General features: G+C 47.2%; 1 protein-coding gene and 1 long non-coding RNA gene across 2 annotated transcripts in view; one reads left to right on the forward strand and one right to left on the reverse strand.

Annotated features, from left to right (window-relative positions):
• Nucleotides 1-2,583: 2,583 nt before the first annotated feature.
• The window catches only part of LOC139797437 (TGF-beta receptor type-2-like), a 33,288-nt gene continuing 8,380 nt past the window's right edge, over nt 2,584-27,491 (reverse strand). The window contains exons 2-7 of the mRNA XM_071746586.1: nt 15,544-15,694; nt 12,051-12,253; nt 8,588-9,396; nt 8,335-8,476; nt 6,928-7,055; nt 2,584-3,113 (exon numbers count right to left, since the gene is read on the reverse strand). Coding sequence (XP_071602687.1) covers nt 2,901-3,113; nt 6,928-7,055; nt 8,335-8,476; nt 8,588-9,396; nt 12,051-12,253; nt 15,544-15,694 — 1,646 coding nt within the window. The 3' untranslated portion in view covers nt 2,584-2,900. The remainder of the gene's footprint in view (nt 3,114-6,927; nt 7,056-8,334; nt 8,477-8,587; nt 9,397-12,050; nt 12,254-15,543; nt 15,695-27,491) is intronic.
• LOC139797439 (uncharacterized) lies at nt 23,917-27,373 on the forward strand. Its single transcript, XR_011726468.1, has 3 exons — nt 23,917-24,090; nt 26,747-26,812; nt 26,900-27,373. It is a non-coding gene; the product is annotated as an uncharacterized lncRNA (long non-coding RNA).

Genomic DNA, 27,491 nt, shown 5'->3' on the forward strand with positions numbered 1-27,491 from the left:
TATCTGTGTCACATGGCAGATTCTTTTGTAAACGTCAAGGGCTGTGGTGCAAGGTCCAGCAAGATCAGAGCAGAAACCAAACCTTTATCAGCTGAGTATGCTCCAGGGATCAGACTTGTGCTCATTAAAATAGAAACCTCTGACTGAGCTCTGAGTCACTGAGCTCTGCTGAAAATTTGGATTTGGGAATTTGTCGAGGTGATAGCTGTAAAACAAACTGAAAAGCTCCCATGTTGACCATAAACCTATTTGTGTTCCATATATAATATTATTAGTCAAGTTATTTTTCTTCCACCCTCATCTGGTATGCTTGTGGTTTCACACTGAGAAAGCTGTTACTAATTTTGTTGTGTAAAAATAGACCCGGCACTGAAGAAGTTGTCTTGTGAAATACTTTAAACCTTTTCTTTTAGCATGTGGGGGGCTGCTAGAAAAAAAGAAGGTAAAACTTTCCTTTGCTCAGACCCCTTCACAATGTGGATTTAGTTACAGTGTAAATTTCTAGTTACTTCTGGAAGTAAAGAGCATAGTTGAAAACAGTTTTAAAAAAACTTCTAGATGTATATTGAGCTTAAGTTGTAAGAAACTTACGTGATTCTTCTGAGAGTTGCAAGCACCCTACAGACTAATGTATGTATTTTTAACTCTGATTCTCTTGCACAACTGCTGTTTCCCTCTTGCACCTTCTGGAGCAAAGGGAAGGAGTCACTGGTGCTTCCTTTGTAGATATTTGTCACAACCACAGTGGCAACGTAGGATTTAGGTTTATGTTCCCTTCTGTCTTATTAGTTTAATTGGGCTCCACTAAAATGAAAAGCAAACTTCTTACTGTTCTACAATATAAACTTAGTAATATAAGCCTAGGATAAAGTCTGTCTCCCCAGGAGAATTTGGATTTCAGCCATTTGAACTGAAGTTGCAGCCTTCAGTGTCTGATTTGTACGGGATGATTTTTTTTTATTTTTTTATCTTTCCCCCCTTTGTCCCAGTCATCTGTGGAAGGCCAAGTCAGAATGTTTTTTAAAGCTTCTTGCATTGAATTTGGAAGAATAAGTAGCCATTTTCATCTGTGGTACATCCAAACAGCTTAGTGCAAAACTTAGTAGGGGAAATTCTGCACTGACTGTTCTGGGAAGGAAAGCTCAGACAGCCTCAGGGAAGCTCAGTGGGTTCCTCTACTTAACTCCATGTTGCACAAGCTGCCCTGTGCTCTCTGTTCCTCTTGTGCATGGAGACAATAGAGCAATAATTAATGTATTAAATAAATGAGACTGAAGTAAGATGGGTGAACGAAGGGTGTTTTCATGATGAACTGGTAAGGCTGTTCTTCAAGAGAAGAGGATTAGCTTCAAAAAAATCAGGAGGTAGCAGCCAAGCTGGGAATTGGTGAGAATCATAACATCACTTAGGTTGGAAAAGGCTTTTAAGCTCATTGGGTCCAACCATAAATGTAATGCACCACTAAACCATGTCCCTAAAATGAAAAGTATAGTCACAGTTGCAGGTAGAGACTTGTATGTGGTAGTTGAAGAGCTTTTTATTTGGTTTTCTTGCAACCTAACTCCTCCTCCTTCTGCCCTTCAAAGGGATGAGAGACAGATTTGTTGCAGGCTTTTAATTTAGGAGCTGTGGAAACAGTCCAAAGAGGTGGAAGCAAAAGCTGTTTGCATGGGCTGGTGCTGTCAGAGCTGTGCATTTCAGTGAACTGGAACAGCCCTGCAGATCTTCCCTGCTCCACAGTATGGGAGCAGGGGCTGTAGGAAGCTCATGGCTGGTGTAGGGTTATCTCCTTTCCCCTCTCTTGTAAGGACTGAACTGTGAAGCTGTGTGCTGGCAAACACAGCATAGCCTGAAATACACACCTCTGCTTAGGTGAGTGTCCAGGCTTGCAGGTTTTTATTACCTTTTGCTCCCAAGGGTGGAGGGATTGAGATTTGCCAGGGTTCAGAGCAAGGTATAACTTACCTTTCCTTACTTGCTTTTTCTTGACAGAGGCATCCTGGCTTGGTCTGGTGGTTATGGGATTAAAGGTCCTGGTTCTACCTGATCATGTTTCTTCAGGTTGAGTAACACAGCAGAGGGGTGTAAAGGAGTTGGAAGAAAAATTAACCAACACGTTTGTGTTGATGGTGTTACTGTGGCACGAATCCATTGGACAGAGGTGGCTGGAGAGTGGTCTCATACAGGAAAAAGTTGTCTGGATATCCTGAGAGCAGAACAGCAGTGTCTGCACTGGTGACTTAAGAAACCTCTCACTCCCACTTTGAACTATCAAGTACACCCAGGAATTCCTCAATTAAAAAAGGTGTTTTGGATTTGCAGCAAATCAGTCTTGTGCAACCTAGCTTATTGGGTATTCATGACTTAAGAACTGTGATAAATGAATAATTTTCCTGGGTGCCAGCAGTTTTTCCACTGAGTGTGTGTTACATCAAAATAATTTTTTCTACTGCTAAAACAGATTTTTGTGTGTGTGGAGGCCACTAAAAATGGAAAATTGTCTTGGTCTCTGCAGAATAAACAGTTAGAAGAGACGCTCATGGTGGCAATACAAGACTTAAAAAGATAGAAAGGGAATTCAGGTGCTTATTAATAAAAGGTTAAACATTATATTTAAAAAAAAAACATTAAAAAGAATGCTTTGCATCATTATACATTTGAAGTAAGGTACAAAATCAGCTCATATATAATGTTGCACTTGAACCAAAGTATTGATTCCAGAGTTCACTGTATCTATGGGAGGAAACAAATCTTATAAATAAGTTATGTACTGGGTCCTACTTCCATTTTGAAAAATGGAGTGAGGTTGGTTTTGGTTTTTGGTTTTTTTTTTCCCCATGAGCTAAAAGCTTCTCGCTTCTCCTCTCATTTCCCACGATGGAGGCATTTTGCCTGCTGTGTCACTGCATGTTTCTGATCCCATCACTGTCCTGGTGGTCCCCTCCTGGGGAAGCTGTTTTGCTGGCCTCGTTATCCGTGTTGTTGTTGAGGATGTCATCACAATCCATCTGAGCCATCAGGTTGAAGCGCTCGGCCACGCAGTGGGCGGTCAGCCGAGCCTCGGGGTCGTGGTCCCAGCACTCGGTGATGGTGTCACACAGGAAACGCATCCCCTGCAATCAGAAGGCCTGGAATTAAGATCTGGAGGCAGAAAAGGAGCTGGAAGCTGATGGAAAGCAATCGCTGTTTTAACCACACTTTGGGCAGCTTCCTGCAGAAATGCTCCTTTTGGCCCAGCTGAAGCGCAGGAGGGAACAGCCTTGGTAAGCTGTGGCATTCCTGGCACTGCTTGTGGTGGAGCAGCTGCTCCCAAGCACTTCCCATGCTCCCTGGAAATTCATTTGTGTTGACTGTGGGCCTGAGCTTGGGGCCAGAAGGAAATGGGCCCTCTCCATCTCCTGTCTCAGCCTTGCCCCTCAGAGCAGAGCATCCTCAGTCAGGAAGGGGCATCAGAGGAGTGCAGAGGGTAACCTGCAGGCTGACCCCTGAGACCAGGTCTCTGGGCTTCAACCTGTGCCCTGGCTGTTACACATGCATGAAGGGGATGGAGGAAGTCAGGCAAATCTGAATTAAACTTTGTAAATCAGCAGCTTTCTGAAAGGGTGCCTTGTGCCAGACAGTCATTGCAATGTGCAGCTGAACTTTGCTTTCTCACCACAAAACAGTGTCCTGGGTTAGGTGGAACTGGGTGGTACTTAGCATGCTCCAGAGCACATTTGTTTCCTCTCATTACCAGTGGTTATGCCTCCCAGTAATACATTTTTTTTTCCAATTAAGAAGTGATCTGAAGAGTCCCAATAGAAGAAAATGACTGGTCATGGAAAGAAAATGGCACGTTTGGCTGGTATTTTCCCCACTCTTAAGGTAATTATGCAGCTAGCACCAGAAGCTATGTGGAACCTTCCTTTGCCCATGTAATTCCTATCATGCACTGTTGCTTTTTGCATAGTTTTGAACCAAGATTGCAACACAGTGGAAAAAAAATCATTAGTCTAAATAATGCTTCTTGGTTTTTGGCATTTTTTGAATATTTCCTAATTTGCAATTAAGACAACACAAAAGTCTCATATGGACCAACACGAGGAAATGTTACAGAGATGTAACATCAGTGTCATCTGTCCTTCAGCACCTTCCTCTGGACTTGCTGCTTTCTTCTAAGGTTCATTGTACCAAATCTTCCATAATGGACACAGATGAGAGAGAACAGGATTGTGCAGTAAAACTGACAGATGGTATTTTAGCACTTCTTATGTCACTCATTAGCCTGGTCGAAAGGATTTGAGGATAATTAACATGGAAAAATGAGATAGCTTAGCTAAAGCTTTTAAAATAAGCCTTTTCTCAAATAGAACATGGCACTGTCATACTTTAGTCATTAGTTTCTGTGCTTATGTTGCCCTGAAATGGTGACTTTTCTTTGCAGTTTGTCTTTTAAGTAGTGATGATGCTCTTTTGAATGGTATGATTGGAACATCTTGTTACCCTCACAAAATGGGACTTTGTTTGGGTTTTGCATTTGATACCTCAGATTTCCAAAGGATGCTGAGTTTTTTTACAAAGTATATTTTCAGTGGCAATATTGACTTAAGGTCCCACTGCTCCTGCTTGTCCTGCACCAGCCCTTTGGTTGTGCCAGTACCACAGGCTGTTCAGCTGCTTCATGAACCAGGTTCAGAAATTCTACCTGGGCTAAATAGCCACTTTTTTTTTTTTTTTTTTAATTTGGTGGTGGGGTGTGAAGTGAGGTAGAAGCATATGCTTAGTGTTTGTAAGTTATCTGGGAAACTTTGGGGATATATTTCTTGAATGGGCTTTTTTGTGCAGCCTTGTGAGTGGTTGCCCTGGAGCTGCTAATGGGCAGCACACTGTGTGAGTCCCCTCTGTCAGGGAAATTAATGCTTATGTCTGCTGAAAATCTTAAACTGTGGCCAGTAATCTGGATCCTGACTTGACTGAGGCTGATCCTGATGGCTGCAGTGGGGAAGTAGCATTTGGAGAATTTGCATCAGTGGAAATATCTGTGGGGACTTCTGTTCAGGTGAACAATTGGTGTTGGTGGTACCAAACACTTTCCTCCTGCAGGAAGCCCTTGACCCCAGGAGTGGCACAAACTGGTGGCTTTCTGCTGCTTCCCAGCAGATGGTGCTGCCTTATTCTGCAGCCTGGGGAGACTGGGTGCAAAATGTAAACCCAGGCTTGTAAGGAGATGTTTATTACATCAACTAAAACTAGTTAGAGGAAAACTTTGAGGAACACAACGTGTCTTTTCTGCTCCTCTTCCCCAGTGAATATCAGGTGGTCAAATAAAAATTACCACCTTACAAGCCTTGCTCTGTTTATGTGCAACTACAGCAACATTATTTTTCAGAGGTGTTTGCTGTCAGCCCTTCTTCAGCTCAGCAAACAGAGCAGTTATGGCCAGACTCTATCAGAGTGTGATTTTTGACAGCTCAAGCCTCTTTATATTTTTCCCATGGTTTCACACTTTGTATCAGAGACCCTGGGAGGTGAATGTCTGGATGAGTATTCAAAGGTTTCAATTGTGTAACAATGCTGATTGAAGTTCCAGTATTCGCCTTCATCAAGAAAAAAGCCTGGATGGATTTCAGCAGTGGACTTGCTGGCTGATAAACTCACTGATGGTCCCTCAGAAACCCACAGATCCGTTTGATGCTGTTTGCAGCTGTGGTTGGTCAGGTCAGTTGTGAGTCTTTGGGCAAAAATGTTTTTGAGAGGAGATGTTGTAGGGAACACGTGGCCACCTAGGATGATGATATTATATCTTCCTTCTTGAAAACCCTGGCTATATATGCCATGCAGGCAGAGAAGAAGCAGTAGTAGTGTGGTTTGGGGGGAATGCTGCAAAATGATGTGCTGAACACTGCAAGGCTCTGTGAGTCACCAGGGTCAATGTTTCAGCTTGTTTTTCAGATGAACTGAATTGTTGATCAGTGGATGGTGCCTTTCCACAGCATACATGAAATTTAAGAAGTGCCAAAGTCAGGCGAGATTTGAAGATCATGGTCAAGGTGCTTGGTACCCCTTGTGCCCTGAGTGCATGGAAGAAAGTACTGGACATGGGGGAGAGAGGACTGTATCAGGGCCAGGAGGCAGCTGCTTCTGGGACTGGTTGGTCTGGGTGTGCACGTGGATGGTTTTAACAGAGCATTTCTATTAATTGTTGAAATACCTATATTCTACAGGGCTGAGTTAAACTTTCTGTGCTGAAATGCTGTTCTTCAGATCCTCTGAGATGAAGGCTGTTGAAAAACTTCATCTTGAAGTCTTGTGCTTAGCAGGTTCCCTGCTCTCAGTTTCATGCGTGGCTCCCGATTGTTTCACTTGAGATGCTTCCCATTTTGGCTTTCATTACAAAAATGAAATTGATTTTTTTCACATGCCATGCCATGGCTTCTCGTGTTGGAGGTAATTTTGAGCTTGAAATCTCCACAACCAAGAGGGAGGAAGCTGGATTAACTTTCCTCCTATCTGACCCTGCAGTGAGATGGCTGTGTGTGAGGGACCATGTGTTTCCCATGCCAGAACTTTCTGGATATGGTGGTTATGGGACAAATGTGTTGACTTGAGTGATTTACTATTCCATGAGAATAACTTGCACTGAAATGCTCCATTTTGCTGTTATCTGCAAGATAACTGAATTCCATTCACTTGGCATTCATAACGCTTCCTGATCAGGGCAATTTATTTGATATCTGATTTTATTGTACCCCTGGCTGATGGCTTTTAAACACCAGGGAACTGAGTCTTGTGGGGCTTCTGTGGGCTCAGCCAGCCAAGAAATAGCTGTAAGAAGGGTCTAGGAGATCTGCCTGCTCTTGCTTTGATTACTGTCATGGTTTTTAGGCTGGGTTACTGAAGTGAGACAACATGGGTTGCACTTTTCCAAACCAGCTGCTCCCAGCTTACCTGATGTACCAGCCAGCTGCTTGGGATTTCGGGGCGTCCTCTGCCATGCAGCACGATGTCCCTCATGGTGTCCACACAAGGCTGCTCTTGGACTTTTGACCCAAAAGGCAGCTCGTAATTCTTTACCTCTGCAAGGAAGCAACAGCAGCATTACAGGATGTTTTTCATGCATTGCCTGTTCTGCTGTGGTTCACCAGTTGAGAATAACTGTGGTTATTTTGTTGTTGGTGGTTTTGTTTTTTTTTTTTCCTCAGTCTGCAAAAAGAAAGAATTCTGGAGACAATTTAGAATTCAAGCAGAAATGTAGTGCGGGGTTTTGATGTAGATGTTTTCAGACACAGGGCTGAGGAACCATCTGACCACCTTTTGGAACCCAGGAGATGGATTACAAAGGGCTTGGTCTGCCTTTGGGTGAGACATATTATGAGCATGTAAAATGCATTGCACGGGTGAAAAATGGGAGAGGTAACCACAGTACCAGCATCCAGATTCCTGCTATGGGCAGGGATTGGGTTAGAGAAGAAGTAACTCTTCCAAGAGAGCAACTCCATGTGGTGGGAGGCCAAGGAGAAACCCTGTTGCAGAGGTGAGAGGCCACCCTGGTTCCTGCCAGCTCCTGCCGGGATGCAAATGCAGATGAAATCAGAGTGTGGGAGGATGCCCTGGGTTACTGGCGTGGGAGCAAAGGACACCAGGGGCCTCTGAGCCATGCAGGGCCCTCCCACTGCTGAGTGTGGGACATATGGGGCAGCTGGGGCAACTTTCTTGCTGGGGGATGGAGCTTCTTGCAGCTCTGGGGCTTGCATTGCAAGTAGGTGAGGTAGGGAAGGACCCAGAGAGAGCTTAAAAAGGGGAGGGAAGGGAGCAGGCAGAAGGGCAGGCAAGGGCTAACAGCAGGGCAGTTAATTAAATGTTTTGCTAGATGGAATTTCAGCTGCCAGGATGTGGCTCTGTTGGAGGCTGGAGTTTGTGAGTCCCCGTTGCAACAAAAACTCACTGTTGTTTTCTGAAAAAAAAAAAACAACAAAACCCAACCAACAAGTGCCTGTGGTCAAGGAGAGGGAGGCAGCTTTGGCTCTCCCTGCTTAGTTGCTTTGCATTGCCAGCACTGACTCAGATTTGACTTGGTGCTGGCTGGCTTTGAGCAGGGGCTGGACCAGATGAACCCCCTGGCGTCTCATCCTGATCCTGGCCACTGAGGCAGCCTCCTCGAGCTGCAGCACACAGGGCAGGCAGCCATGGGGAGTATCTCCTGCCAGCTCTTAGCACTCCCGCAGAGACCCAAGCCACCCCAGATTGGGTCCTGTGCCACTGCTGGGGACACAAGTGTGAGCCAGGTTCCTTATGGGGAGGAAGGGAGCAAAAAGGCAAGCGGCAACCTTGCCTTTTTGTGTGTGATGATCCTACCTCCTACCACCTCACATCTGGAGGCCATTTCCCACAAAACGAGGGCCATGGAGTAGACATCCATCTGCTTGAAAGACTCCAGGTCTTCCAGGTTCACTCTGGACTCCAGGACTTCTGGGGCCATGTACCTGGCAGTGCCCACCTACCCACAAAGAAGACAGAGGTATCAGCAGGGGTGGGAGAGGACCACAGGTGATTAGGGATGGTTTGAAAAGGGTCTCCTGCAGGAGGGGGGCCAGTGGGGTCATCTGACCTGCCCGCTGTTGGCAAAGTCATCCACTGTCAGGGAAGGGTCGAGGCGTATGGCGATGCCGAAGTCACAGAGCACGCACTCCTGCTCGCTCTTCACCAGGACGTTGGTGCTTTTGATGTCCCGGTGGGCGATGGGGATTTTTGGCCTGCCGCAGGCGGTGTAGTCGCTGTGGAGGTGGGCCACCCCGCTCACCAGGGAGCCCGCCATCTTCTGCAGGTCCATCCAGCTCAGGATGTGGCGGGAGAGGTAGTCCTTGAGGTTGCCCCGGCTGTGGTAGGCAGTGATGAGCCAGTACTCCCGGCGGGGACCCGCGCCCCGGTCCTCGGCCGTGAGGAACCGCAGGACGCTGTCGTGCTTCAGGCTGGCGTCGGTGAAGATCTGGCTCTCGTTCTTCCAGGAGGAGTACTCCTCGCAGGGGAAGATCTTCACAGCCACCGTCTCGTACTGCCCCGAGCGGCTGTGGCTCAGCTTGGCCCTCCACACCTCAGCAAACTGCCCTTTGCCCACCATCTCGTCCAGCTCGATGGGCAGCAGCTCGGTGGGGCGGCTGCCGGTGCAGGCGGGGTTGGCACCACCCGGGCTCTCATCCATCAGCACCGACAACTTCTCCTCCTGCTCGGCGGATCTCCCCGGTTCCGGCAGCACCGGGGGCCGGCCTGGTTTCCCCCCCCACGCCTTGGTTCTCTTGCGCCGCCTCTGCGTGCGGCAGAGGTAAAATGTCACCGTCACCATCACCGCCACCAACAGTGGGGGCAGGAGGCTGATGGCGGCCACCGGGATCACCTCTTTGCTCTGCAGCATGGAGTAGCCTGCGGGGAGGAAAACGAAGGTGAGAGTGCTCCATTTATCAGGCAAAAAGGTCCAGGACACCATCCGGTGTAAACCGGGCCCAGTGGTGCTGACAAAATGGATCTGGTGGCCTTTGGCAGTTCCTGAGCACTGCCCGTGCTCAAGGTGAGGGGAGCCAGGGTGGAAAGAAGAGAGGGATAAAGGTCAGGCAAGGCTTGGGTGGAGCAAATGACTTCAGGGGGCTTGGGGATGGGACTTTGCTGGAGCCCTGTGGCACGTGGAGAGCCCAGAGGGATGGTGGCGAGGGGTGGGAAGAGCACTGGACTCGTGCATCCCCAGGGAACACCGGGATGCTCTGCACAGTAATGAGTGAAGGAACATCAGTGCTGCCTGCCAGTGCTGGGATTACAACACCCACCCCTGCCAACCAAACAGCCAAGCAGGCATAGCTGCTTTTGTTTTATTTCTTCTAAACCCCTGTCAGCCTTCAGATCATCAGGGGGAGCACACAAAGAGCCCTATCCCTCACACAACATATAATTGTCTGTTCCTTTGATGTTCATGATTCCTGGAATAAACATGCTGACTTCAGTAGAGATATTCAAGTAAAATCTTACTCAGAGGTTTTTTCTGCCAAGTATAATAACCCAGGGGAAGAGGGATAAGAATCATTCCATAAGCAAAACTCTCACTGCTTGACCTCAGTGTGTGCAGATCATAATTCAGGTTCTGGAAAAACAGAGCGTTTAGCTATTTTCCTTGGCAAATTTCAAAAAAATGTGCTGCAGCTAATTTCTTCAAGGCTGTGAAAGTGTTTCTAAAATAGGCATCAGGTTCAAACCACAAGATCAACCAAAACTGATATAAATCAATAACTAACTCAGGAATATGTTTATTTTGGAAAGCATTAGGCTTGGATATCACCTACCGCTTTAATGGATTTACCCGGTGCTTAAGGTCCCATCTCTGAAACTCTGAAGAAAGAGAAGATATTTTTAAGGCAGCTGCATGCCCGAGTCCTGAAAATAGGAAGTTACCACAACTTTAGCAAATTCTTTCTGGAGGATGCCCCTTCCTTCTTGGATACCGAGCGGCTGCAGCACAACTTAGACCATTTCCAAGGAAGAGCAAATGTAGTTTCTCTGGTGACAGCTGTGGGTTTGTAAACTCAAGTCTTGCTGAGCATTGTTGTGTGGGTCTTTCCATCCCTGCTGGGGGAGGTGGAACTCCAGGATTATCTGGCATAGGGGTAGAGTGGACTCTGGACACAAGGTGTCTAATGGGTTCCATGGGTTCATTAGGGTCATCTCTGAGCTCTGATGGAATCCCCTGCAGGCCTAACCTGAAAGTAGGGTTTAAGGTCCCATCAAGAAATGGGAAAAAAATTCTGCCTGCTTCAGCTGCTGGAGAAATGCTCATCTGTATTAGGTATGTCTCTTCTCAACCTTTCTCTATACCACTGAAGATGATAGTAAGATAACATTTGAAATACAAATGATCTTTTAAAGCAAAAAAAAAAAAGGATGTAAACAATGGGGTCTCTGAGTCTGGGGTCCCACAAACCAAGTCTGAGGGTTGATTTTTTTTAAGGCTCACACTGTTCTGCCTCAAGTTTCAGTGCCTCAGGTGCAGGCTGGCAGGAGGTGTCTGTCTGTGGGAGCCCTGGGTGGGGGTGGCATTGCCAATGAGCCAGCTGTCAGTTTTGTGTGAAATTACAGATCCCAGCACTAGCTTTGGGATTTGACTGTCCCTAGAAGTTTGTGTACCTGCTATGTTTGGCTCCGCAAGCAGCAAAGAACTGCCAAATTTAGCATCTTTTGCCTTCATTAAAACTGGCTTGTTTGCTCTGAGAAATTGCATTTTATGTGATTCCCCCCCCCTGACACACACAGAGTTTTTGTTGTTGGTTTGTTTTTGGGGTTTTTTTTTTGTGTTGCTGGAGAAGCCATGCTGCTGACTTGCAGATTATGTTTAGGTGCATTTTTGATATCTCGTTTCTCTGTAATTATGGAAAATCAGAGGAGTTTTGCTTTGCTTTTGTTATGGGTCAGTGTTTTGATGGGCACTTGGATAAACCTGGTCCATTTGGATTTAGGGAGGTTTGGACAAGCCCCCGAAGGCTCAGGATCTCTCTGGGTGCATTTCAAAATATACGACCCTCCCAAGGTGCAAAACCAAGCTGCCTCTTAGTTTTCCCCCCTGTGGATTTACAGCTCCTGTTGGATCTCCGGCCACCTGCAGAGGCATCTACAGGAGTGCCAAGCCTTGCTCACCTCTGTGGGTTGCAGCCATGGGGGACACTGGTGGTTCCTGTGGGTGTGCCAGGGCAGGATTTGCTCCATCACAAATTATTTAAAGCTTTCAGAGCATTGATCATGCTGGGTTACATCAACTTCTGGCTTCCCTGATTGATGGGCACTGAGAGATACGGTGGATTTCCTACCTCCCAACGTTTCCAGATCAAGGCTGGAGGCATTGCTGGGAGGTATGGTTTAACCACAGAAAAAACACTGCTCTGTAACAATTTTACCAAACTTTTACATATGGAGGTCAGAGAAAACGCTGAAAGCGCTACTTCTGGCACTGGGTCTCCTGCTCTGTTGGAAAGAGAAGTTATTTGTCATTAGCTTCGGGTGTTGCTCTCCCTGTAAATGACATTAACACGGGCACTCACCGTTGGTGTGGTTTTCAAAGATGAGTTTATCATTGCACTCCTGCTCGTCCACGCAGCCGCAGATGTAGATGATCCCCTCCTCGCTGGGCTGGTGGCTCATGACGCAGCGCGAGGTGTTGTAGTTGGGGACCATGAGGTTCTCGATGGGGTGGTGGGGGTTGTGGCAGAGCGTGCTGATCCTGATGCTCTCGTTGTCCTGTCTCCTGTGTGTGCCAAAGGAACCAACAAAGCGTTGGTCTGGTGGCTCAGCCTTCGTGTCACCTGTGTCATCTTAAACCTGGTTGTAAGCTTGATAGTTTTAAGCCGTGCAGGGAACGACTTGTTTGTGGTGGCTCTGGTGTAGTTCTAGCTGGAGGGGTTTTGTTAAAGCCATTTAGCTCTTCCAAATGGTGAAAAGAGAAATGCTTAGCACATGCCAATAGTAGAGTGTGAGCCAGAGACTCCGTTTGTTTCCAGTAAGTAATTCACCAGTTCATAATAATCCCTTGGATGAGGCAGTGCCAACCCTGAGTGCTGTGCATAGGATTTGGGGCAAAACATCCCTCCTTTGCCAACACCACAGGTTCTGGGGTTGTATGGTCTTAAGGAAACCCTCCAGAATGAGGCCACCCCTCCCCCCCCCAAATGTCGCCTTTTCTGCAGTACAAATTATAACACCTCTGGCTCAGGAGGGGCTGGAGCCTCTGCTGCCCAAACCTCACCAAACCTGTGCAGAGGAGAGAGGGGGACCATGGAGACCAAAATTCCTGCTCAGCAGCCACCACTTAGCTCCTGCTTCTCTCCTGCTCCTCTCAACCCATGTGTGCAGGTGAAGGCCAAAAGCACCATCTCATCTCCTGGAGTCTCTCTCTGAGCTAATTGCTGGTTGTCACACCCTGTCCTTGCAGGACCATTTGCTCCTGCCTCCAGTGACCTGTGGGAACAGAGCCCTTCAGTCTCTGCTTGAGGCTATTTCTAGAAACAGCTTGACCTTTGGAACTGCCAAATTATAGCCCAAAGGTGATGTGACTGTGAGCATAGGGCTGTGTCGGCGTTATTACCATGGCATGAGACATCAAGCAACTACAAATGGAACCTGTGGTGGTGATGTCCTGGTCCTCATCGGGTCTGAGGCAGAGGAGTGCTGGGGCTCAGCACAGACATGGATGCACCAGTACTTCAGTCCTACCTCATCACCTTCCATTGAGGTAAGAGGGAGCACTGCATTTAACCATGCACCAAGCATTCAGCAAGCGCAGTGAGAACAAGTGAAATATTTCAAGCCCTAATACCAAGCAGTCTCATTCATGAAACTCTAGTTACTCAAAGTCACAGCTCCTAGCACTGGGTGTAGCTCCACATTGTCCCTGCCCTTGGAGCTTTTCTAACTATCAGTGTTTTGGTAGCCAGGTTAGGTCCTTCTTATGTGCTGTGTTTTTAGCTCAGCAGCACCTCGATTGGGCTCCTGTTAGAGCTGTGGGAGTGTGTTCCATGTAGAGCAAAAGGATAGATTTGGTTCTGGTTGTGCTCCAGCTCCACGAGCACAGAGCACTTGCTTTCTGGAAACCTCCAGGTGTCCATGGAGCTGGGCAGTGTTGGATCAACACAAGGGGGCTTGGCAAGAGGGCTTGGCACAGCCACATCCTGGCATGCTGAAGCTCCCTTATTTCAGTGTGTGGCAGAGCTGTCCTTGCCGGACTCAAGACTTCATCTCTACCTGTTCTTTAAGCTCATCTGGTCATCAACAGCCACCACTACCACCCAAAGTGGTGATTAAGATAAGAAGCAACTGGACAGAGTGGTAACACATTAGGACTGCATCACTCTTTGGATTCCTTGCTGTCCATTTTCTTGGTAGACAGATTTTCATAGAACTGTAGGATGGCTTGGGTTGGAAGGCACGTAGTGATGATAAATACCATCTAATTCCACCTGGGCAGGGACACCTTCCACTAGACCAGGTTGCTCAACCTGTGCCAGTGTCTCACCACTCTCACATTGAAGAATTTCTTCCTAATGTCTAACTTAAATCTATCCTTCTTCAGCTTACTGTCATTCTGTCACTCCACAACACTGTAAAATGTCCCTCCTCAGATTTCATCCACCCCCTTCAGGTACTGGGAGGGTCTCCTTGGAGCCTTCTCTTCTCCAGACTGAATAACTCCAACTCTCTCGGCCTGTCCTTGTAGAAAAGGTGTTCCAGCCCTCTGATCACCTTGGTGGCCCTCCTCTGGACCAGCTCCAGCAGATGATCCAAATATGCCTCTGCAAGTGAGCAGGGTGCAGTGACACTGGCTTGGAGTGCAAGTGCTGTCTGCAGGGATCTGAATCTCCAGATGGATCTCAGTATGGGGTTGGAGATTCTGGGATGAGGCTGCAGGGTGGCATGTGAGGCATCTGTCTCATCCCATCCAATGCCTGGTGCTGTGGGATTGCTCCCCTGGTGTGGGGGTTTATGATCCAGGGGTCCTGCTTTTTCCTGGACATGTAAGCTGTCAGTGGGAAAACCCAGCAAGATGCTGGACTGCCTACCTAGGATTGAAGGTGGCTTCTCCATGCATGTGTAGGGGAATATGGGGACAAGGGGTGGATTTTCTTTGTTTGTGTTTCTTGTTGGGTTTGTGTTTTGCTTTGTTTTATTTTTTCAAGTCCATAATGCAACAATTATGTTGAGGCAAACTCCCACTGGAAGCGGGGCCTACAGCTTTCACACTAATTAGCAGGTTGAGATAAAGCCTAGAGATAAGTGCTTGGCTGGCTTTTACTTTGGCAGCCAAATTAAAAGGGAAAGAGGAGGAAAATCACTCTGGGAAGACCCAAAATGGATGGTTTGGCATTTTTTTCAGCTTTGCTGATGGGGACCAAAAAGCAGGGGGAGGCACTCTTCCGGGCCAAATGGTGCGGTGCATGCTTGGCCTGAAATGCAAGATTGTGTTTCCCTTTCAGGCATCCCCAGGAGAACCAAAAAGGTTTTTTTTTTTGGCTTTTTTGTTTTTTGGTTTTTTTGTTTTGCTTTTTTTTTTTTGCCCAGGGGATAGGCAGGAGGTGGATTAAGCCCAGTGGGTTGAATCCCAGTATGGGTACCAGCTCAGGTGTCCATGAGCCAGATGAGGACAGACCTTGGCTGCACCCCTGCACATGAGCTGGGGTTTAACCAGCCTGAATTTGGGATCAGGGCTGGTAATATCCCCCAGTGGGTTCATCCTGCAAAGCTAAATTCAGGGGTTTATGTGGGTTTAGAAGTCCCATAGCAAAACTGTTACACTTTGTGTCAGGCACTTAAGTGCTTAATTTATTGAGAAAATAAACTCGTACTAATTATAGGGCAGACCAAACAATTTTTTTTCTGCAAATTGTAATTTCGATTATAATGGAGAGAAAGTCCTGAATTATTTTAGTGGGCAATAACTGAAGATCAGGGTTACACACATATGCACTTGCCACGAGCTGCCACCCTGTGAGCCCCTTTTTCCCCCCGTGCCCCCCTGGCCGAGGCGATTGCCACTCCACTCACCATATGGCCACGCAGATCTCGTAGGGGTCCTCACAGTAGGAGTTGAGGTTGCAGTTGCTGTAGCACACCTTGTCCTCACAGGCTGGGGGTGTGGAGTCACACCACTTGCAGAGGTTGGTCTTCAGGCTGCGGCGGGCGCCGGCACAGCAGGCTGCGGGGCAGGGAGGTGGTGGTAGGGGGTGGAAAAATAAGCCCCGTTTACAGTGGTTTTGCACAAGCGACAGAGAAAAGAGCCCAAATTGACCCTTTTTCTCCATGTGTTTGTTTAGAGCTTTCATTTTGCTCCACTGCTTGCTTAAATGTGCTTTAGATTATGCCAGTGCCTAGAGGAGATGGAAGGATGCCGGCGGCACGGAGGAAGGTCCCACCGGGCCAGAGCTTTGCAGAGCCTGGGAAGCTGCAGGGAGCCACACTTTCCCTCTGTGCTTCCCGTGCTGTTTATACAGTAATACTGTACCCATACTGTTTATGCTCCCCATACAAGGGGGAGTTTATTTCTCCTTCTACAACCTAGGCTCATATCAGTGTCTCCCCTCATCCTGAGCTCATGCAGTGCCTGGAAAGGGACATCTCTTGGTCTCTGCAGACCTGAAGACATTATTTATTCCCCTTTCTGAGGAAAGAGAGGTACTGAGGAGGGATGCACGGCCAAGCTAGGGCAGCTCCTTCCTCTCCTACTGCCTCCTCATCCTTCCTCTGCCTGTTCAGTGAGCCCAGTCTGGGGAATGTTTGCCACACGTTCCCTGAGCATCTGTGGTTTGAGCAATAAAGGATGGGCTGAGACTTCCCAAGCTCTGGGGCAACAGCAGCTGCTCCCTCCAGGGCCCTGTTGCCTGTTCTGGCCCAGCCCAGCATGAGATGTTCTCCAGCCCCAGGAATGCTGGATCCAGCCTCAGTGGCAGGAATAGCTGCTGCCCATGTGGAGCTTCTCTGCATGTATCTCATGGGCATAAAATTATCTCTATTTTTATACAAAGGGTGAATGAACTATACTTGGTTAAGGGATAAATTCCAGCTAAATTTAAATTTCCTGTTTTAAGGCTGCTAAATGTCTTTAAAAATAATAATAAAGACACCGAATGGCCTATGTAGAAATATATATTTATAAATTTTAACTTTACTCAAGAGTGCTCTGGTAGGAATTTGAACTATAGCAGCCAATTTTTCAAAGGTTTGGGTCAGCTGTACTTCTCCATCTGCCACTCTCCTGAGCTGCCCAGCAGCACTGAGAGCTCCCAGCTCCTGTGAAAAGGGCAGTTGTGGCTTTTTCATCACCAGCCATTTGTTTGAACAAGAACCACTCTGCAAAATCCTTGACCTTGACATGGGAAGCCACAGCTCCTGCAAGCAAAGCCCTGCAGATACAGGAGCACCCCCATAGATACCCTGAGTCTGTGGGTAACCTGCAGAACCTCCTGCTTTTTTGGTGGTCACATCTGCAACCTGCCCAAGCCCAACTGAAGAGCCTACATTCCCTTTCCTTTTTAATGCTCATACAGTTCCATAAACAAAAAAAAGGGATGTTTAACTTCCCTGCTCCCAAAATCCAGGGTGCCCAGCTGCCTCCAACAGCATCTCGCATGCCTGCTCCACTTCCCTTGCTGGCCCAGACCCCCCTCCAGTACACAGCCATAAAAGAGCTGCTGGAAGGCTCCCACACAGAATTAAACCATTTACAATTTCCCGTGGCCTCGTATGTAGGGCCAAGGTTAATGGCAGAGGGGAAACCTGGCTGCAGAGAATCCTGTTGCATCTGAAAGCTGGGAGGAGGAAATTTTGGTTTAAATGACCCATGTGAGGCTTAAAATGTGGCTCAGCAGGGACCGTGTCATTCAAGGCAGCAGGAAAACCAGGAGTGGAGTGGGTGAAGATGCTGCCCACAACCTCTTGCTCAACATCCCTCTGTCCACAGGGCTGCTGTGGCCTTGTGGAACCAGGATTGTATGGGTGACCTCAACAGACCCAAAGCCCCACATCCATCCAAGGGTTGGCTGCCAACGTTGTGACTTCAGCTGGGATCTGAAGGACCTGAAGCCAGGGAAGGTCACTCTTACCTCCCCACCATGAGCTGCCAGGGCAGGATTCACAGGACCCCAGGCAAAACTCTTCTCAAGGATGAGAGTTTTGGAGGCAGATCAGAGATTATGCTCAGTATTTGAGATATCTAAAGCAAGTCTACAAACTCCATCGGCGCCCTAACACAGGAACAGAAAATTGAAGGTAAATTGGTTTTACCCCCCCAACCCATCATGCAGCGTCCAGAAAGGGACATCTTTAGGTCTCTGCAGACCTGAAGGCATTATTTATTCCCCTTTTTGGGGAAAGAGAGGTGCTGGGCAGGGATGCACGACCAGACTGGGGCAGCTCCTTCCTCTCTTACTTCCTCATTTTCCTCCCTTTATCCGTTCAATGAGCCCAACCTGGGGATTGGGCTCTGGTGGTGTTGAATGCATATTTCATCCCCTCAGCTCAAGCCACCCCAGCCCTGGCTCATGTTGTGCTCACAGAATGCTACTGGGGGACTGTGGGCTCAGCAGCACCATCACCCTGGGGGGCCCCATGGAGGAGAAGCAAAGGGACAAATCCGGGTTGCAGATGTTGCTGATGCAGAAGAGTGATGGGGCTTGTTATTTATGTGTTTACACCCACTGGGTATCTTTCTTACTTATTTGTATCAAGGGTCTGCTTGAGATCTCAGAGCAAGTATTAGCCCTGGCAGTTTTTCACGGGTGCATGTGGTGGGGATCTTGACTTGGCAGTGGTTTGCACTGTGGAGCAGAGAAGCCAGGGCAGATGAAAGAGTTAAATATGGAAATGAGATCCAGAAATATAGTGGTAACTGGACAAAATTCTTTGGAGACAAATTGCTCTAAACTAGCTCAGGCTGCAATCCTGTTATCTGCTCTGCAAGAAAGGTCAGAGCAGAAATATCTTTTTTCTTTTTTTTTTCTTTTTTTTTTTTTTTTCTTTCTTTTTTTTTCTTTCTTTTTTTTTTTCTTTCCTTTTTCTTTCTTTTTTTTTTTTCTTTTTTTCCCCTCCTCCCTTTCCTAGGAAGCTAAAAAGAGCACAAAGCCCACTGCAAGTTTCTTCAGGACTTTGTGTCCTTGAACCATTAGCTCGTAGGTACAATTTAACTGCCACATCACTCATCTTGGCCCTGATTAGACCCAGATGAACACTTTCAATATTAATACTGGGATGATTTAATAAAGCTGCACGAGCAGTAAAAGTAACAATACACTTCCATAAAGGGGTTCCAGATGTTGCCAAGGCAAATGCTAAACATCAAAATACAAACTTCAAAAAAAAAAAAAAGACAAAAAAAAGCTGGATAAGCAAAACTTGGAACAAACTATAAACTAATTAAAAGTGGGTTGAGTTTTCCAAAAATAAATTGAAGCCATAAGGATGTGATGTGAGCCAATAAATAGTACAGTTAGTAAAAGTTATTGTGGAAAGAGAGTTAGAAAGATGGTTTGAAGTCACCAATAGGTGGGCTCACAGTGATCTTGGCTTCCTATCAATAGGAAGGCTTGTTCTTCTGTGCCCAAGAGTGGGATCACATCTTCTGGTGTCTATAACTGGGACTCCAGAGAGGTTACTGAAAGAATATGTGATGATTTTCAAGCAGAGGAATAAAGTGAAAAATAAATGTCAAAAGTGCCTGAGTCTCTCCTGCAAAAGCAGCAGGGGTGATAGCACCACCCAAGGTTATAGGGATCATTTTGTGTGTGTTGGGGCAGTCATCCAGCTTCTTACTGCCCACAGAGCACCCACGCTCTCCACGTGGCTCCCTGCAAGGCATGTTGAAGCACCGCTGCTGTAGTCAATAACCTATCCTCTTCCCTTAGAAAAGAGCCACCAAAAACCAGCTCTCAGAGAGAATTTCATACTGGTCCTGTGGATGCAGCCACGGAAGCAATTGGCTCCCAACAGATGAGCTTTTTGCTCAGTTGCCAGGTGGCTGCAGCTGTAAGAACCCAGTGGGATAAAGAGGACTCTCATCAGCTCCTATCTACCAGTGCAGACCCAGATAGCAGGTAAGTCACCCACCACCTGACTGCTGCTCCTGCTCTCTGAATGCTGCAGTCCCCAAGGAGAAGGAAACACTGGGGAGCAAGCTGGGGTGCAAGGAGGTGGAGGCATGGTGCATCCATCAGGGGGAAGGAGAAGGCACTTCATAGCCACTGCAATGGCATGTGCAGGCAATTCAGTTTTGCTGCAGGGCAGAATAAGCAGTTTTAGTTCTCAAATGTTCTCTCTGGCAGGCTGTTTTGTGACAACTAAATGCCAGATGGACTTAAGGAAAGGCACTTGGTGGAAGACATTAAAGCCCTCACCCCTCCCAAGGTGGAAGTGGAGAAAGGTTTCTGCTATGTGAGACCTCCAATGCATACATCAGCTCATGCTCCACCTTTCAGTAGCAAATTGCCCTTAAATTGCTTTCATTTTTCAAGGACAAAAAAAAATAATTATAATTTTTAGGTCATAAATGCTTTCAAGTGAGGTGTACCTCCTCTTTTCTGTGTGTCTCTGAGCATATTAAGGTGGGGCTGACACCGACTCAGTGGTTGCAGAGGGCTTGCAGCCTGCTCAAGATCTCTGCACCATCTTTTCCATGCAGGTCAGCCAGCCTGTAATCCCCAGGCTGTGCACTCAAGAAGACTGATTCCTGGGAGATCAGCTGCACTGCACCTTTCTCTAATCAGCAACATTCCTAGATGCAAGATTGGGGAGCACCTGTATCTCAAACAGGCAGCTCCTGGAAGCTTCCAGGTAGGTGTCCTAATGGAAACCCAACCTGTGCTGAGTCCTCATTTCCCACCTGGGTGAGCCTGGGCTGAGTGGCAAATCCTCCATCAGCTGCTGAGTTGAGGATTAGGCTTTGCCTTGGGCTTTCATCCAGGGCTAATGACTGGCCATGCAATAACAGAGCCTCTTGTAAAATTATTATGAGAACAAACTAATTCCTTCCCTATTATATACAGTACTTTTTTTTAGGATTAAAACAACAGCCAGGTTGATGGGCTCTGCTCTCTCTCTGACCCATGTGAGAAGACCAGCACTTTGGTGTTCTCCTCTGGCAGCTTTCTCCTGAGCTGTCTCCTCCACAAAGCAACCACTCGTGATGTGGATGGGCTACACGAAGGTAATTCCTATGTCCTTGATTTCCAGGAGATCCTATTCAGGGTCAGAAGTCCCCATTGCAATTGTCCAGTGTGACATGAGTAAGTGAGATCCCAGAATTCCTGGGAATTCTGATCCAGGTTGAGCTAGATCCAATGTGCTGGAAACCACCTGGCCTTTCTGTGGCATTTCACAGTGCTGCAGGACCTCCCCAGAACTAAACTTTTATAGTTTAAGTTCTATACTTTTATTTGGAATGGAGCTTAGTTTCCTCCAGCTCAGATCTGATCTCCAGTGATGGGATCTGGTGCCACTTCCAGCTGCTGAACCAAATTGGATTTTAGTATCAGGCTGCTCTTCTCCAACCATGTGTTTTGCTAATGCTGTATCTTCATCTCTGTAGGAGAGGTAGGGCAGATCAAATGGAGCTGAAAAAACTTATTATCCCATTTTTAGCCCCTGTGAGGCACCAGCCCCCGACTCCTGCCTGAAACCCAGCAGTCCTCATGCTGCATTTGGTTCAGAGGACCAAGCTCTGCCCTCAGGTATGTGGTCCCACATCGTCCTGCATAATAAATGCTGTACTTGGCAGAGTACAGCATGGAGCAAAGAAGGAGCCAGTAATGTTTCCTTGTGAATAAAAAAGAACTGATTTTGATTGTGTTAGACATCAGTGCTTTGTGGTGCCAGAAAGACATGGAATATACATTTCTGGTTTGCTTGGACCTTCTTCAAACAAGCTGGTAACTGAGTTATTCAACCACTTATTTTTCCTTTGTGAAAATATCCCTTTAAATTAAGTGTTTAGCAAATACTGCTTAGTCCTATTACAAAGTAAATTGGGTATGGGTTGTACCAGCAGACCTCTCCAATCTCTTTCAGATGCTTAAATTACATCATGATGTAACTTTACCCCAGGGAGAGGGGAGCTCTGCAGAACATTGTCCACCCTTCTGCTTTGGTAATCTCCTCCATTTCTTGGGCACCTTTCACAAGTTGACTCTGCTTTGTGCTGGAGTGTTGAGACATCTCATGCAGGGGTAGTCCAGGACCGTGCCCCAGAAACCCAGCACCATCTGGATGAATCAGAGAGCCAGGGGCCAGTGAGGTGATGCCCAGCGGACTGTGGGGAGGATTGGGCCAGAGTGTTTTCTTGGTGATTTCGATCAGTTGATGTCTGTGCCTGTAGGCAAGGATGAGGGGAGTGTGCCTTACCCCATGATCCTCTGTCTGCCCCTGGAGCCTCTCGTTTCCACCCACCCTGACACCCATCTTGCTCCTGCCCAAGGTGCTGAAATCAGGCAGCACCCTGAATGCCCTCCCCCACCCCCAGAGAGACCCTGCCCCTCTGGGAGACCTCAGCCTTCCTGCCCCAGTTTGCAGTTTCTGTCCCTCAAAGCTGCTCTTGCTGGGATGACCCACACTCAGTCCCTCTGGGCCCTTGTTTATCCCAGAGGTGTGGGTGCCAGTGCTGGCTCTGGTGGTGCCCACCGCCGGCGTGGGTTGGCAGGGAACAGAGGTGCTGCCCCGGACAGCTGGGCTGGCGGGGATGCCTGTGACTGAAGGGCTGCATGGGCAATTATCTGCCATATTGTGCTCTCATTTGTGTTTAAAAACAACAACAGCTTAACTGACTCATAGATCCTACGGCCTCTGAGTCATTTTTTATTTCTGGATTTCACTGCTCTGCCCTTTGCAACGAAGGGACTTGCATGCGTGCGCGCGCACACACATCAAGTTCACGTTTGTTTTTCCCCTATAAAAACAAAACGATTTCCATACCATTAATGAAACAGAAATGATTTGACTTCGCGTACCCTGGCTTTTATTTTCCATTGTATAAACTCTGCAGATGAAATAATGATGGTTGTAAAGTAAACTCTTTCTTTTTTTTCTTTTTTTTTTTTTTTTTTTTCCCCTTTCCCTTTCCAGGCAGCCTCTTTTTGAAATAGCAATAGAGAGTCACTTACAAACTTGGCTTGTGCTGAGCCTGTAGTAATTAACCCCTTCGTCCCCACCTTCTCCTCTCTTGGTGTTTAACCACAGCATGGGTGGAGGTGGCAGAAGCTTTCCTCTGGGAGCAGAGCAGGCAGGGAAATGAGAGGCAGGAGGAGGAGAACTGGTCTGTGCCCAGCAGCAGAGTCTGCTCGGGGCGATGCCCCCGTGACTTGCACAGCTTCCCTGGGAAAACTGGGTGCTGGTGCTGCTGGGTCAGATGTACCCGCACTCTTCGTGCACACCCTGTTTTTTGGGGTGCAAGTCAGCACTGCTGTTTCATATTTAGCCTGGCAGACCTGTCCTGGGTTGTTTGCCTCCCTTGCCCTCTCCCCGGGGGCCACCAGCACTGACATCTCAGCACAACATCCTCTCTCCTCCACACCGCTGCTGCCGAAATAATCTGCAGTAAATGTTTTAATCACCAAATCTTTCTCTTTCTGTTTACAGGGTTGTTATGATTTTACAAAGTACTCAGAGGAAAATTAATAGGGTGAAGTAATACCTTACCCAAGCAGCAGATACGGCTGGAGCTGGGCATGCCAGCATGTGCCTGTCTTGCCCTGCGGGATGGGGTGAGCTGCCCTCCCTGCCGGAGTGGGAGCTCTGCTTTTGGATATACCCTGATCATTACACACAGTCCACCCTGGAAATATTTCCATCTTCAAGGTTTCAAAACAGGCCGCAAACATTTTTCCTAATCGCATCTATCACGCAGTGACAGGGCCCTGCCTCCCCCCCAGCATCAGTTCAGATGCTTCTCCAGTGCCTGGCTCAGGTGGGTAAGTGACAACGAATGATGAGATCCTGTTACTCTTCCCAGACTGGGTGATGTGTTTTATATTATTTCTCTTGGATTTATTAAGCATTATGTAAGTGGCTAACCAATCCCGCATGCAACGCAATCGCGGCTGGTTTGATGTCAGTGGAAAGTAAACAAAAAACTATGCTCTGAAGTGGCTGAACTTGAAATCCATTTCCACATGCAAAGCAATTCCTGGAGGATCTTCCCTGTCTCCAGGCAGCTACTTTGCATCCAGGCTCTCATGCAACCCATTACAAAAGAGTTATGGAAAAATTGCATGTTGTACATGACAGGGCGTTATAATCAAACCATCTATTTACACTCCACATTAAATGATTATCATAAAATTTATTTTATGTAATTATTTTTAAGTATCTTTGCAGACTTCAGCTGCTCCTTGAAATGTGTTACACTGGTATATTGTTTCTCTTTCAGCCAGAAAATTCCTTCAAATGTGAAAATTACTTGCCAAAGAAAGTTGGGCATTAAAGTTTGAAGGAAAAAAAAAAAAGCAAGCCAACCCTGCAATCCTGAGGTTCTGAAGCCCAGCAGGACCCAGCCCATCATGATGAGGAGGATGTTCTGTCCTTGTTTGGCTTTGGAAGGTCTCTAAGTACCAGGTCAGGAATAAACTATACCCCCTTTAGACTTTGAACTCAAGCCCTTTGAGGAACATTATTCTTTCTGGTGTTACTGACAACGTCCTTCCCATCGACACCCTGAGACACCGAGCTGAGGGTGGAGGAACACGGAGTGGATAAAAAGCAGACCTCGTGGCCCTGTACCATTTTGTTTGTTTTTCGTGGTGACTTTGAAACATTCAGTGATGTCTGAAAATGTTGTGGGCATTTCTGAACCTGTTTTGCTGTTGCACTTAACCTCCACTGAAACACTAGTGAAGTCAGTGGCTTGGGATACCTGGTTGCACGTTACTGGTGTCATTTTTCATTGTGAGCCCCTAAGGCACCTGAGAACCTGCTTCCCCCGGGAAAACAGCTAAGCCCAAGCTAAGGTAAATTGCTGAATTAGGCCTGGCTGGCCTGGTGGATCGTGTAACAGCATTTGCCCCTTGCTGGGCTGTCATTTGAACATTAAGGTGGCACCAAGCCATGATCCCAAAGGCAGATGATGGGCTGTGAAGGGGCAGGATGGCACAGCCCTGAAGGCAATACTGGTGGCCAAGTTCACAGCTCCATGTGGGTATTGCCACCTCACCTAGCTCTGTGTTGACTTGCTAGATGAACAAAATTGTCCTAAAGCCAGGAGGGAATCTACAAATTGGGTGTTTGTTTGCCATTCTGGAGGCTTTTTTATCCTCTTGGAATATGAGCATTAATGTGACTTGCAGGAGTATTCAGTGCCCCATAGCCCTTGCTGAAAAGGTGGCTCCAGGGAGGGTTGAAGCTTAGTGCAGGAGTCCCTCAAGTTGCATGGGACAGCAGCTTAACACAGGTTTTTTCCATTCCCTAAATGCAACACAAGATCTTGGCTGGCAACAAGCCCCTTTCATTTCATTTCATCTGTTGCTCCTGTTCCTTTTTCTTCATGTTTTTTGATGTCCTTCCCATGCACACGTGGCTCTGGAAAAGCCCTAAGAGAACAAGCTAAGCTGGTGGCACAGTCTAAACAACAAGTTTGGGGCCCAGGAGGGGAAAACACCCCACAGCCCCTAGGGAAAGCCATATATTCTCAGTCCCACACGTTTCCCTCCACCAGCACCACACCATGCTCACCACAACCACAGCAAATCCCACTAGCCCAGAGACCGTGTGAGGGGAACATGCCAGTTCTCCTGGTGGATGGGAAGCACAGCAATTTGTCCAAGATCTGAGGAGAGGGAAAGCTGTGGAGGACAATGTTCAGAAGCAAATTTAGCAGCCCTGCTGATCCCTTGGCTTGGCTGGGGCTTTGCAGGGTGAAGCCACACATCAGCCCAGCCCACACACCTTGCCCAGGTGGCCAAGAAGGCCAATGGCATCCTGGCCTGGATCAGGAACAGCGTGGCCAGCAGGTCCAAGGAAGTGATTCTGCCCCTGTACTCAGCGCTGGTGAGGCCACACCTTGAGTCCTGTGCCCAGTTCTGGGCCCCTCAGTTTAGGAAGGATATCGAGGTCCTGGAGCAGGTCCAAAGGAGGGCAACCAGGCCGGTGAAGGGATTCGAGCACAGATCCTATGAGGAGAGGCTGAGGGAGCTGGGGCTGTTCAGCCTGAAGAAGAGGAGGCTCAGGGGAGACCTCATCACTACAACTCCCTAAAAGGAGGTTGTAGCCAGGTGGGAGTTGGTCTCTTTTCCCAGGCAACTCCCAGCAAGACAAGAGGGCATGGTCTTAAGTTGTGCCAGGGGAGGTTTAGGTTAGATATTAGATATTAGAAAGAATTTCTTTACGGAGAGGGTGATCAGACATTGGAATGGACTGCCCGGTGGGGTGGTAGATTCTCTGTCCCTGGAGACATTTAAAAAGAGACTTGATGTGGCACTCAGTGCCATGGTCTAGCAACCACACCGGTGGGTCAAGGGTTGGACTTGATGATCTCTGAGGTCCCTTCCAACCTGGCTAATTCTATGATTCTATGATCAGTGTCTGCCATAGTGTGGTGTGTGTAGGCTGCTGGTGGGGTCTGCAGAGGGCTAAGCTAGCATGTCCCCTGTGGGAAATGCCTTCTGAGGAATGGGATTTAAACATACCCCATTTCCAGAGGGTTTTGACATTCCACTCTTTTGAAGAGTGCATTGGAGTGATCCAGTTTTGACTAAGTTCTGGTCTTAAAAATGAGTCTTTTCTGATCACCTCCCATGTTGCCTGGGAGAAGGAGTCACAGCCTGGCCATGCATGGGTGGTTTGAGCTCATCTTGTTTCAAGCCATGGCAGAAATTACTGAGGATTTAACAGCACGGGCAGGTCTGGGAGCTGAATGGCAGAAGGAAAGAGTCAACAGCTGGCTTCATGGTGCTGTTGCCATCATTCTTGTTGCTCTTGCTTCTCCAGGGCCATCAACAGTGTATTCTATATCTGCTTTATTTAACTGCAGCTTTTGCATCTCATTCTCAGGAAAAGCCATCAGAGATGTGTCCCTCGCTCTACATAGAAAAGCATCAGTGATCAGCACTGATTGACCACTGAGAAAAGCAAGTGAGAAGCAAGTTGGTTGCAGACATTGCTCTGTCTTGACCAGAGAAAAAATCCAAGAAAAACTACTGCACGGCAATCTTTGGGGTTTTCTTTACTGTTATCATTATATTGTACTTTGGAATTCAGTATTATGTATATTTTTCAGCCTCTGCAGGAATCCTGGATCTCCATGAATAGAGGGAAGTGAAGCTTAAAGATACCATCCAAATAGGTAAACATGTAAGAAACATTATCTGGGTCACATTTGGGCAACAGGATTCACTCTGTTTTAAGTGCAAATGATTTACTCATGGTTTAGATGAACTTCCTGAGGAGTGTTTGAAATTCCTGGCACACATGTGATTTACCATCTGCTAGAAGGACTTTGAAGAGCCTGCAAAGAGACACTAGACTGGAGCTGCTCTTCATATCTCAGGTGGGTTTCCCATGATTGAACTTTTTTTTTGTTTCATTTGTTTGTATGATTTTGATTCCTGAGGAGCAGCAAGGCTTGCAAGGGACTGTGCAATAAGCTGTGTGGGGCAGAGAGTGTCTTAATTCCCCATCAATGTGCTGTCATCAGGTCATTCCAGCACTGCCTGTTCTTTATGTCTGTTAAAATTATAGTTGAGTTTTGCCCTCATTTAGACCAGCTCTAACAGTAATTAAGTATTTTGTGCTGTCAGAGAGAACTTGTACTTGAGGCTAGCCTGTACCACAGGCACTAAAAACATTTTCACTTTTCCTAACATGTTCTGCATTTAGTGTGTAAATAGATGGGGTCGTCTTCTCTTCCATTTCTTTACTGATGTCTTTAAAAAAAATACCTTTTCGGGAGCTTGTGTTGTAACCTACCAAAGAGCACGGCCCAAATGGGTTGAATTCAGCTTGGATATTTTCCATTTTTCTAA

Source organism: Heliangelus exortis, chromosome 6 (assembly GCF_036169615.1).
Source record: "Heliangelus exortis chromosome 6, bHelExo1.hap1, whole genome shotgun sequence".
NCBI classification, from domain to species: domain Eukaryota; kingdom Metazoa; phylum Chordata; class Aves; order Apodiformes; family Trochilidae; genus Heliangelus; species Heliangelus exortis.